The 12,700-nt window shown below is 39.5% G+C and overlaps 1 protein-coding gene across 1 annotated transcript in view; it reads left to right on the top strand.

Moving 5' to 3' along the window:
- Window positions 1-12,700, top strand: part of LOC146457777 (dynein axonemal heavy chain 12-like) — a 71,345-nt gene that overhangs the window by 31,294 nt on the left and 27,351 nt on the right. The window contains exons 18-42 of the mRNA XM_085091562.1: window positions 880-1,053; window positions 1,296-1,481; window positions 1,853-2,038; window positions 2,941-3,141; window positions 3,308-3,502; window positions 3,989-4,110; window positions 4,784-4,946; window positions 5,031-5,150; window positions 5,235-5,285; window positions 5,635-5,739; window positions 5,982-6,102; window positions 6,207-6,336; window positions 6,908-7,025; window positions 7,162-7,239; window positions 7,309-7,401; window positions 8,459-8,605; window positions 8,861-8,998; window positions 9,529-9,780; window positions 9,873-9,958; window positions 10,060-10,171; window positions 10,656-10,733; window positions 11,225-11,365; window positions 11,536-11,619; window positions 12,099-12,284; window positions 12,455-12,568. Coding sequence (XP_084947688.1) covers window positions 880-1,053; window positions 1,296-1,481; window positions 1,853-2,038; window positions 2,941-3,141; window positions 3,308-3,502; window positions 3,989-4,110; window positions 4,784-4,946; window positions 5,031-5,150; window positions 5,235-5,285; window positions 5,635-5,739; window positions 5,982-6,102; window positions 6,207-6,336; window positions 6,908-7,025; window positions 7,162-7,239; window positions 7,309-7,401; window positions 8,459-8,605; window positions 8,861-8,998; window positions 9,529-9,780; window positions 9,873-9,958; window positions 10,060-10,171; window positions 10,656-10,733; window positions 11,225-11,365; window positions 11,536-11,619; window positions 12,099-12,284; window positions 12,455-12,568 — 3,381 coding nt within the window. The remainder of the gene's footprint in view (window positions 1-879; window positions 1,054-1,295; window positions 1,482-1,852; window positions 2,039-2,940; window positions 3,142-3,307; window positions 3,503-3,988; window positions 4,111-4,783; window positions 4,947-5,030; window positions 5,151-5,234; window positions 5,286-5,634; window positions 5,740-5,981; window positions 6,103-6,206; window positions 6,337-6,907; window positions 7,026-7,161; window positions 7,240-7,308; window positions 7,402-8,458; window positions 8,606-8,860; window positions 8,999-9,528; window positions 9,781-9,872; window positions 9,959-10,059; window positions 10,172-10,655; window positions 10,734-11,224; window positions 11,366-11,535; window positions 11,620-12,098; window positions 12,285-12,454; window positions 12,569-12,700) is intronic.

The raw sequence follows: 12,700 nt of genomic DNA, 5'->3' as shown, positions 1-12,700 counted from the left end.
GAATGCCCTGAGTTCTTGAAATACAGGTACTCCTTTTACGGCATATATAAATTATAGTTTCCAACATATTTTCTCTTGGCTAAAGTGGGAGTCACTCCAGATGTCCAATTTTCACTTGGTGTATTATGTTGATCACTCATTCAGCAGAAACCTGTTGTAACCTGTGTATAACCTTAAAATAGCAAATAATTACTGGTACTAAATCATTGAAACATAGATTAAAAAGAAACACACTGAACCTATTTGTCGACCTCAGCTCACATCATATTTGGGATTCTTTTAAATTTTGGCATTTCAAAGACAATGTACTCATCTTTAGAGAGTAGATTTTGTTTGTTGTTGCTATAGCTAAGGAACAAAATTAATGTTGCTGAATATCATCATCATCATCATCATTAATTCTCTGCGCGCCAGTAGGCGCCTAAGGTCGACACATTCTCTGACCAACATTGTCTGTTCCATGCTCCGCCTTGGCTACATTCCAACTCTTCCACCCTGCCTTTTTTCTCTCCGTCTCAAAAGTCCTTCATCATGTTTGGAGTTTCAGTTGGCTCATTTCATGTTTTTAATGACTAAATTTCATTTTACATGGGTTGATATGTTGAGTCATGATAACATTTTGTCTATCTAACAAGAGTGGGGTGGGGTGGGACAAAAAGGCAAGATTGTAAAGCTCACTGCTTTGCTGTCCTAGGTTACAAAATATACGCTTTCAGTATAATGGTCATTCAATGGTTGGACATATTTATTTATACCTTCTGATTTTTGATATTGTTGTAATATCCATAATCGATGGTCCACAACTGTGGGAAGAAATTCTACCATGCTTTGCCATAGCAATGAATGTTTATGAATTTCCTTTATTCATTTAATTATCAGGAAGAAGACTTGTTTAAGTGGGAGCAAACAACTTATCCAGAAGTGGAAGCCATCACGAAAGCTATTGAGCCATACCAAAAACTATTCACTACTATTGTCAAATGGCAGAGAGCTGAGAAAAAATGGATGGATGGAGCCTTCCTTGAACTAAATGCTGAAGCCACAGAAGCTGAGGTATAAGAAGCTCCTGTTTATTGGGTCTCTTCACTTTCAGGCATTACTCTCTGCTGTTTTGATTGAACTTATTATCTTCAGTCCAAAACAAAATTATTTTTCACATTAAACTGATACATAACTCAGACTACATAACAAAATAGCAGCAGGGTAAATATTTAGCCTCAATCCGTATCATATTCTTTACTTTAGCTGGAATATCTTAGTTATGCTGCTGCGTCATTTTCCTTTGAATTATTCAGGTTGAGGAGTATGGCCGTGAGATGTACAAGATTGCAAAAGTGTTCCAGTCAATGAAAAAGGAAGCTGAGAAAGAGAAGAAGGGTCACAGAAGAGTGAAGGATTCTAAGGCTAAGGAGGAACCAGAAGCTGAACTGGCTGCAGTAGTAGTGGCGCAGACAGTGCAGCATCAGATCAGAGATTTTAAGGTGAATTATAGGCCTACTAGGTAAAGGCTATCTGTCTGTTTTAATTTATTGCGTAAATTTTTTCGTCAGTTGTGCAGTTAAATTGATAATTATATGTTACATGAATAAACGGTGACCGGTAATTATAGTTTTTCTGATTTTATTACACCCATTTTGTAATCACTGGTTATCCTTACAATCTGATTGGCTTATGCTTGCAACAGTGCAATTTATTTCCCAATCGCACCATTTTTTGCTCTAAATCGCATCCATTTGTAGCCATTCAAAATGAATATGAAACACAAATTATGTAGTAATAACCAAATAACCAGGTTATAACCAGGTTGCATACTAAAATGTTTATTTGAACAGTGTTTGTTTGTTTTCACTAGGAACATATTCCTGTTATAAGTGTGATGTGCAACCCAGGCATTCGTGCTCGCCATTGGAAGGCCATGTCTGACATCATTGGGTTTGACATCACCCCAGACTCTGGAAGTACTTTACGCAAGGTTCTCAAGCTCAACTTGAAGCCATATATGGAGGAGTTTGAAGGCATCAGTGCTGGGGCAAGCAAGGTGACAAAATACACCTTACTTTATGGCAATAATCCTATAATGGACACTTTTATCATACAGAAATCTTTCTCTGGACTGGGGAGTACTTGGCCCTTGTTTGGGTATAGGGGTGTTTAAAACCCTGACTCTGTTTAGGAAAAAAATACCAAAATACCTACCTTGTGTACGGCAACATGTTTGTTTTTATGACCCTCTTTAGGACAAAATACATGCACTCACTTGTGTTACACAGTGTTAAAGTCTATTAGTGGCATTTGTAATTAAGCAAGTCATGTTTGGCAGCTTTAAGACTCAGCCATTGCTTTGTATACTCATAAGTGGGCGAAGCAAGACAGTGACAAATACATTTCGCTTTTCTGTCATCAGGACGTTCGTTGTGGTAGGTCAGTTAAAAGGGCTTATCAACCAGCTTGCGGGGAATTAGACGTACTACCGGAACAATCAATAATTAACCTTCTGTCATTCAATATGTACTTAACGTGTTATAAATGCCAACTGGCTGGAATTAAAGAATACCAACAATACTAACAGTACTATCTTTTCCTAAAAAATGATCTAATTAATGTTGAATGTTGACCCCCTTATGACCAGCAAATGTTCATAGATCTTGGGTTGCTTAAAACTGGAAAACAATATTTTTTAACAACAATCGTGCAACCATGCCATGTTTTTGACAGAATCGGACGTGATCAGGCATTTGTTTAGGACAAACTCGCGTAAAATTATATACCCTGTTCAGTACAGAGACCATACTCTGTCCAGTGGCATGTCCCCGTCTAGGCAGAATAAGGGAGGTCCCCCCAGGGGCTTAACTTGTACAAGTTTGGATCTTGCTTGGAACTTCGAAACACCATCCTGATGCAAACGACAATACTGATCTTAGTTTCTTTTTCCCTACCAAGGAATTCTCTTTGGAAAAAGCCATGCAGAAGATGGTGGATGAATGGGATGGCATCATCTTCAACACAACAGAGTACCGTGACACTGGCGTGTCCATCTTAGCTGCAGTGGATGAAATTCAAACCACACTTGATGATCAAATTGTCAAGACCCAGACAATGAGAGGATCTCCCTTTATAAAACCATTTGAAGCAGAAATAAAGGTAATTGTGTATCTAACATAGATGTAGGTCTCAGTATTTACAGTAATACAGAGGATGAACATACTCACCAACCACTTTTTCAAAAGGCTGTTAATATTTTTCCAATTTTTCGCTGGCCATGTTAAATGTGTTATATATATGTTATTTTGTACTTTGGTTGGTTCAGACATGGGAGGAGCGTTTGTTGAAGATGCAGGAGATTATTGATGAGTGGTTGAAGGTTCAGGCTCAGTGGCTGTACCTAGAGCCAATCTTCAGCTCTGAGGACATTATGCAGCAGATGCCTGAAGAAGGACGCAAATTCAAGACTGTGGACAGAAACTGGAGGGACATCATGAACTTTGTTTCCAAAGATGCAAAGGTAATTATTACCTCCACAAAGAGATGTAGAGTAATGTGAGTGCACTGATGGATTCTCTGTGGATAATATTTCTTTAAAACTTAAAGGGCATGTAAACCCCCAAACACAAGTTTATTTCATATTATGTAAAAAGTGGTACTTAAAACAGTTTTTCGACTTATTCTTGCCAATTCGAAATATTTAAGGAGAAAAACGACATTTAGTGTGGGAAGTTCACTTCCGGTTAAAACAATAGCGAGTGCTCGTGACGTCAGCGGTTGAACACAAACATTTGACTGCTTGTGATTAAAGTACTATTTTACTAAAATTTGAATAAACTCAATTCCAACTGCTGATAGCCATTCCTTCTTCATAGCATAGTTCTGCATATGATTTAGCAGTAAGAAGTTTGCATTGTAACCACAGCCAATAATTGCCCCTGTGAAATGGGATGCGTGCATTCTATTTTTTTATCCACATTGGAGATGTTTATTTTCAACATTTCAGGTTTTATCAGCTACATCAATGCCAAGTATGTATGACAGGCTTAAGGACAGTAACGACCTGCTTGACCAGATCAACAAGGGATTGAACGCCTACCTGGAAAAGAAGAGGCTCTTCTTCTCCAGGTCAGTCAAACGACCAAACTTTACAACCACGGATTTGGTGTGTTAACATTAACCCTTTCGAACGGTTTAATGTCAAACATTGCTGAATTAAGTAAAACTGGATGAACATAGTTTACTCTTTAGTTTCACTTTGTTGATGCAAGTTGGTATGCGAGCAAGGGTAGAGGAGAAAAAACACGGCGCCAATTACGCAATTATTTTATTTCTTTTTAATTCATATGGGATGAAGTCATTTTGTTCTCCTGTAGATCACCAAGTGTGTTTTATGTGATCTTTATTGTCGGATCAGTGTGCAAGGGAAAGTGAGCAAATACAGTACTAAACCTTGTTAGTTGGGTTCTTTGCTGTGAAAAACCCACTGAAGGTTGACTATGTGAAATTAGTCAAAAACTTTACTTGCGATTTGTTGTTTTGCCGTGAAATATCTGAGCAGTGAATCTCTAACTGAAACGCAAAACCTCTCTAAGACTGACACTGTCTGGTTGGCTGGAACTGGCCACGTTTCTTCTGTTTGTCTGTAACATAGCTTTCTTCAAGGTAGACACGGTTAGCAAGAGCTGCTCCCAAGGGTTTCTGCCTTAGAGAGAGCTGCCTGTATAGAAGTAAAGAGTCTGCCGATTTCTGATTTTCCATTTTTGGTGATGTGTTCAATTCATTTATCATTTCCTTACAGGTTTTTCTTCTTGTCTAATGATGAGATGTTGGAGATTCTGTCAGAAACAAAGGATCCTTACCGTGTTCAGCCACATCTCAAGAAGTGCTTTGAGGGAATTGCCAAGTTAGAGTTCACACCTTCTTTGGACATCACTCACATGTACAGCAGTGAAGGGGAGAAGGTATGTTTGAACAAGCTTAATTGTTGTTGTTAGTTATCGCTGTGATCAGCTCCTGCTTATTGTATAACTCCATTCTTTCTTAAGGTTCCCTTGAGTGACACAATATCTACATCTGAAGCACGTGGTGCTGTTGAGAAATGGCTTCTGCAGGTGCAGGATGTAATGCTGGTCAGCATTAGGGATATCATTGAGCGGGCTGTACAGGTGTGTGGCTTATTACTGCCTACCTTGTTGTAGTAAATGTTTTTTGTTACAATGTTTTGCTCATGTTTTTGTTTTTCTCTACAGGCTTACGCTACTGATGAAAGGAAAGCTTGGGTGATATCTTGGCCTGGACAGGTTAGAGTTACTGTGGTTTTTCTGTTGTCTTTTCATTCCCCTGCCTTGAATAGTTCTAAGGTATTATAAACTTGTGATGAAACTTCAGACCCTAAATTTGATCTGATGCTTTGTTGTTTCCTTTGAGGGGGACCTTCATCCCTATTGTCACTACCCAGGTGAGGAAATGGGCATCAGCGAGCATTAGGGAGTATACCCCTACAACAGACTTGCATCTCATTCAGCCCTTGGATTAGTTACATTCCTTTTAAACTCAAGCCATATGGGTCAGTCCAAACGCACAGGGTTTATAGTGTGTATACTTGGTGTAGGCCTTATGCTAAATACATGTGGTTAATTGTTGCTGTAGATTGTCATCTGTGTGAGCCAGATATACTGGACTCAAGAGGTGCACGAGGCTATTCGCTCTGGACCCCATGGACTGAAAGAATATCATGAAAAACTCACCCAACAGGTTAGTCCTGCTTTTCAGCTGAGTGCATTTGTTAATTAATTCGTAAACAGTGACCTTTGCTATGTACCAGCCATCTTAGCAATTCACCCTTAAGGCCTGAGCAAACGAACAAATAAACGAGCTAACGAACGAAGGAAAGAATGAAGAGAGTAATTTTAAAAGGTGGAGAACACAATCTAACATTCATTTGTCCTTATAAGATGGTTATAGTCAAATCTTGAAACTACTGGAATTATTTTTAGCTTTCAGACATTGTTGTTCTTGTTCGTGGCAAGCTGTCAAAACAGAACAGAACCACTCTTGGGGCACTGGTAGTGATTGATGTTCATGCGAGAGATGTGGTGCATGACATGGTTCAGAAAGGTACTGTTCTCACAAGCGTGTTTCTCATATTACTGAACCAATGAAAGTTGATACTACTCATACGTTTATGACACAGCTCTCATACAATTGTATATTGTTTTCAGGGGTCTCTCAGGAGAATGATTTTCAGTGGTTATGTCAGATGCGTTACTATTGGGAACAGGACAATTGTCTGGTGAGAATCATCAATGCCACTGTGCGCTATGGATATGAATACCTTGGCAACTCCGGCAGGTTAGTTGATTAACAAGCCTATTCTACTGGAAACACAGGTTGACCATTCGTGTTTGATGACTTAGCCTCCTGTCAATATCTCGACCAACAGTGTTAGTAAGATCCCACCAAGCAAACCAGCCCATCTCTTATATCACATCTAAAAGCAAGATCAGATTGGGGCTGGCTCACTTTTGAGTATGTTGAATATATCTTATTTCATGTCTTTTGTGTGTAGTGTCGCTGTATATTTTTACGAGTTGTGCTGTTTGGTGTCAGCGTTACTACACACGAAAAAATCTAATAAGGCATCTGCCATCCAACTTAACCTTTCTCAAAAGTCGCAAAGGGAACTATATATGAGGAAAACTTGAAACCGGATGAATACTACACAAACAACCACCAAACGACTATATGAATATTCATACTCGGGTCGCAGCATGTTCGTATTCGGCGTATTGGTACTCGTTTCGTCCAACTAGTGGAGTTGGATAACAATGCCTTTTGTATTTAAATTTGTTTGCAAGTAAATTAGTATTTGCAAGTATAACATACAAGTGTACTGAGCTCCACTTCCACTTCTTTCTTTCAGGCTGGTCATCACCCCCTTGACAGATCGCTGTTACCGTACTCTTGTGAGTGCTTTTCACTTGAATCTGGGAGGAGCACCTGAGGGACCTGCGGGTACTGGCAAGACAGAAACTACTAAGGTGTGTACACGTGCAACACTGTTTTGCGGAGTAATGACAACAATCGATGACATGTTTAACAAAGCTGATGCCTGCAAACTATTTTTTGATTTTGTTCACTACATACTTATAGCCTTGTCTTTTTTTATGCGTGCAGGATTTAGCAAAAGCCCTCGCAATACAGTGTGTTGTATTTAACTGCTCAGATGGCTTGGATTACCTGCAGATGGGGAAGGTTAGTCCGCTTTTGTTTTGTTTTTTTATTCATCTTAGGTATGAAGTGTTAACGTTCTTGTTTGGACAGTTCTTTAAAGGTCTGGCATCATGTGGTGCGTGGGCTTGCTTTGATGAATTCAATCGTATTGAGCTGGAGGTTTTGTCTGTGGTAGCTCAGCAGGTAATACTTATTTCTGTATTATATCCTTGTAAGTGACTTGAATTCAGAAGCTTGTCTCAGTAGTCTGTCTATTGCAATCACCTTTGTGAGAGCAATCCTGAAAAGTGGTGGTGTTGGTGACAGCATCTCTCAAATACCTGATGAGGGAGTTTGACTTCCGCACAAGTTGCTGAACTGCCAGTCAGTTTCACTCTTTATACAACACTCCTTTTCATGACTACTCTTACCTGGAGGGTTATACTAGACAGTCTATCTTGTGTCTGAAAAAAAAAAAAAAAAAAAAAAAAAAAAAAAAAAAAATAATAATAATAATAATAATAATAATAATAATAAGAATAATAATAATAAGAAAAAAACAAACAGCAACAACAAAAGCAAAACAAAACTCATTAAAACATTAATTTTTGGTTTCCTGTGTTGGGCTCTAATGGGTTTTCTTCATACAGGTACTTATACACAGGGGACTCTAGGGATACCTCCCTATGTTTTGGTCTTTGGGTCATGACTCTGTGGAAGATGGGGCAGGGGAGGGGAATACAGAGGTTGGAAATTATGGTTCTGGGCGAAACTTGGCCTTTTCCTTGTAGGAAACCATTAAGACCCTGTTAAGGTCCTAAATAAATGGCCCACCGACAGTAACGATAGTAATTAGTGTGATGGTTCCTAATAAATCCTGAAACAACAACCCTTCAAAACAAATTGTATAAAGAAAGCTTGACTCTCTGCTATTTGTACAATACATGTGCCATACGTAAAGACATTTTGAGAGAAAGAAACGGCTTGATATACATTGTACTGATTACAAACTGCTTGACCAAAAGGCGGATAATTTTTAATTTGATTTGGAAAAACGCTTTGTGACATTCGACACTATCGTATTAAGATTGATTGGCCCATGTACGCTGCTTTAAAGTAGCAACAGCCCAAAGTTAACGACAGTCAAAGGCTGCGAATTCCAAAGTAACAAGAGCACAGAGTTTGAAGCGAAAATGATTGTTCAGTTTAGTGATGGCATAAGTTTTAGTTAAAAACTGTTATTTTATTTTGTTTTTGACAGATCTTATGTATACAGCGAGGCATAGCTGCTCATCAGGACCGGTTTGTGTTTGAAGGAACGGAGTTGAACTTGAACTCTAACTGTTTTGTTGCTATAACCATGAATCCTGGCTATGCAGGGCGCTCAGAGCTCCCAGATAACCTCAAGGTATAAAACACATTTCTATTGGGTTTGGCCATCTTTTGTTTGCACAGGCTGTGATGCCCAGTGGTGGTTCAGTCGTACGAACATCTTTTACCTCAGCACTACAGGGTTAAACGACCACCATTCTGAGATGTTATTTATAAAACAGACTCCTTAGTTTCCACAACCCTCCTTGATCATCCTCCTTTCGGAGACCATGCTGTCGCGATTTTCGTTGCATAACAATAAGGGCTAATTAAAGTTATTATTGTTTGTCAGGTATTGTTCCGCACTGTGGCTATGATGGTACCAGACTATGCACTGATTGGTGAAATCATGCTCTACTCGTATGGTTTTGTGGATGCTCGTAATCTGTCGGTCAAGATCGTTACCACCTACAAGCTGTGTTCTGAACAGGTGAGTGCGGCCTAGCATGCTTAGCTGTGCTATTAATCTGTGCTGGGAAAATGTTACATTTTTGCTCTTACATTGTACCTGACTTTTGTCTATTTCATTTCATTAGACGATAAAGACTGACTATAGCTACAAGCCGTACAGTCGTTCAACAAACTTAAATAATCTGATCGATGTACCAGTATATGAGCATACAGTGAGCATACGGCGAGCGTTCGCTGAGTACGAAGAGTGTACGGTTTGAAAAAACTAGGAGCAAAAATAACAGAAAAATACGATAAATGATGGCAAAAACTACAAAATGCGGAAATAATGAGCACACTTACGTCTGTGTCCTAACGGTAAACGTTGACGTTGAGATTTGAACGTTGAAAACTGCCTTATTCGTGTGTTATACTCGGTATAAACTGTCAAAAGCACATGGAAGCTCCTCACCCACCATGCCTTATGGGTGACCAGGCGCGGAAACGCAGAATTGCGCGCGCGTCAAACAGCAACAACACTAACGTACTGATTATGTTTTTGCTAAACAGCTGTCGTCGCAGTTCCATTACGACTATGGCATGCGTGCAGTGAAAGCTGTGTTGGCAGCAGCTGGCAACCTGAAGCTCAAGTATCCGACTGATGACGAGAATGTACTGTTGCTCAGATCCATCATGGATGTCAACCTTCCCAAGTTTCTCTCTCATGATATTCCACTGTTTGAAGGAATCATCTCTGATCTGTTTCCAGGAGTCTCTTTACCAAAGGCAGACTATGGCGTCTTCCTTGACACAGCCAAAGAGGTCAGTCTTTTATTTTTAAGTTGTACTACAGTTAAACAACCCCATTTTGTTGCTATCTTATTCTTGTGGTTAATCAAAATTGTTTTGAATAGATTTGCGAGAAGAAAAATATCCAGATGGTGGACTTCTTCAGCGAAAAGATTATTCAGACGTATGAAATGATGATCGTTCGGCATGGGTGAGAAATTCGATAGTCTTCTCGCTTTAATGAGCTGTTCCTATCGCAGCTAGAACATTCATTTACTATTTATTGAGTATGTAATACTCTTGTATTTGTAGGTTTATGATGGTGGGTGATCCATTTTCTGGCAAGACTAAAGTCCTTGAGGTGCTAGCCGAGACTCTAAACGTACTGACCGACAGAGCCTATGATGACGAAAATGTCAACAAGGTACTTTACCAATGAGCCTTGTGAAAAGTTGAAGCTTCCCACAGACCAGATCAATAATGATAACATTGAATTGAGTCATAAAGGAAATGGCAGAAAAGTAATTGTCTTTTGGTAAAACGTTTTCGTAAAAGCTGGCCAAAAGGGATCAGTTTTCAATTTCTTGATTTGGTAAACTGCGTAAAAGTGAAGCATGCTTTATATATTTGTGAAACTTGGAAAATAAAAGACCAAACGTTTTGAAAAAGAACAAAGATATATACCTCTTCCGTTGCTATATTTCATTTAGGGGGTCTGACATGGTAAAGTAAAGCTACAGGATCCCGTTTGTGAATGAATTGTCTCACACATTCTCCTTTTACGCCGTGCTGAACCATTTTCTTTTAATTTTAGAGAAAACGTATAGTAAAGCAAGGCATAACAAAGCATTTTGAGAACGTTTGCATTAGCGAGGTTTTATTGCGTCATACTGTTTTTCGTCTGTTAGGTTTGGTACCGTGTAATCAATCCTAAGGCTATTACTATGGGACAGTTGTTTGGTCAGTTCGATCCTGTCTCACACGAGGTAAGTAGCATTTGTAAAATAAAGCAAAGTCACACTTGAGTCTAATTGGCCACACGGTTTCTTCAGGGAAAAGCAACTGCAAATATTGCTACCTCCCCTGGGATGGGATTCTAGTCCATAGTAGGGTTCCTCCCAGCAGTATGTCGCCGGTAGCCATTTATACACCTGGGTGAAGAGAGGAAGAATGTGGAGCAAATTCTCCTGCCTAAGGAAACAACACAGTAATGGAGATACCAACCTGGCCTCGAAACACCGACCGTCCGAAGGCTACTGAACCATCATGCCTCCACAATTTAGTATTTGTGGATGTTCAATAGCAGTTTGTTGTACTACTCTTTTAACGCTCCTTTGCGACTGTATAACTGCAACGACCTCTCTCTTTCCTGTCCTTCGCATGATTACTTTTTATGTATCCGTTATTACTGACAGAACCGCCAGTTTGTCGTGCAGTTATTAATGTACTTGTTGTTTGAATGTTTTTTGTGTCTCAGTGGACAGATGGTATTGTAGCTAATACATTCCGTGAGTATGCTGCAGACCAAACGGAAATCAAGAAGTGGGTCATATTCGATGGACCTATTGACACTCTATGGATCGAAAGCATGAACACAGTGCTCGATGACAATAAGAAGGTTAGTGTTCGCTGTACTGATAACAATGCAGATTTAATTTCAAGGTCATTGGATTTCATTTGATGCTATTTTTTATATGTATATTTTGAATTTGAATGTGATGAAAACAGTTTTAAGCTTTTTTGATAAAACTTATCTATACTGTTGTTATCTTTCTGTTTATTCCTTAGTTGTGCTTGATGAGTGGGGAAATCATTCAGTTGTCAAATGTAATGAGTTTGATCTTTGAATGCAGGGACTTGTCACAAGCTTCTGTAAGTATCAATATCAGCCAATTCAAATCCGTGTCCGTGACCAGTTCCCAGGTGGCCTGATAGCTCAATTGATAGAGGAGTGCACCCGCAGAGGTCATGGGTTCGAATCCCGTTCAAGCCTGATTTTTCTTTTCAGGCTTTCTTTTTGCAACTGCTTACGTTGCGTATATAACTGCGATGATCATTCACTTATTCATCAATTCCGTGTACAGGGTATCCTCATACAATTTATTCTAAAATCGCACACGTCATACTCCGAACCATTATTACCCGTAAATTGCTTCCTCTCGCTAAACATTTGCCCTTCAGTTTGCGTTGGTTGACCTGTAAACATCATTAATGAGGCAGATTTAAATCGTGCTCCAAGCAAACTTTAAACGTTTTAGTTAACATTTTCCAGGATAAACCCCGACCCAGCTCCTCCTGTAACCACTAATCATGACTTTGTTTACAACTGTAGCGTGATTTTTTTCCCTCAGCCTGCCACTGTTAGTCGGTGTGGTATGATCTATCTGGAGCCTGCCTCCCTAGGGTGGGAACCTGTTTTGAAGTCTTGGATCAACACTTTACCTGATGCACTCAAGAATGAACACGAGAAACTTATCACGGCACTTTTCCAATGGGCTCTGCCTGTCTCCATCAGTTTTGTGCGCAAACAGTGCAAGGTAAATAGCCTCCCTATGCGTGTCTCCTTACTTACCGAATCTCTTAATATGAACTATCTTCGAAACTTTTTGGCAGCCGTAAACTTTGCTGCAGTCGTTTATAGTATTTATAGTTTGTAGTTGATGCACGCTATTTTGGATATTTTTGACGCGTGTTTGATTTTGAACAGGAACCGGTGTCGCTTCAAGACAGCAATCTAGCTCGCTCACTTATGAACCTAGTGGAAATTCAAATGAAAGATATTCCAGAAGAAGACACCAAATACATGAAGTCTTGGTTGATTGTAAGTGGTCTTCATTTGGCTCTGTAAACTGTTGTGACCTCTCATACCAATCACCCGTCCGTCCGTCCGTCCGTCCTTCCGTCCAATATTCCCTTCCTCCCGCCCCCTTCATCCATAATTAATCCATCTTTC

The sequence above is a fragment of the Pavona decussata genome, unplaced genomic scaffold (assembly GCF_977016875.1).
Source record: "Pavona decussata unplaced genomic scaffold, jaPavDecu1.1 SCAFFOLD_237, whole genome shotgun sequence".
Taxonomy (NCBI): Eukaryota; Metazoa; Cnidaria; class Anthozoa; order Scleractinia; family Agariciidae; genus Pavona; species Pavona decussata.
Note: the sequence above shows the minus strand (reverse complement) of the source record. Positions and strands in the feature narration are given on the sequence as shown.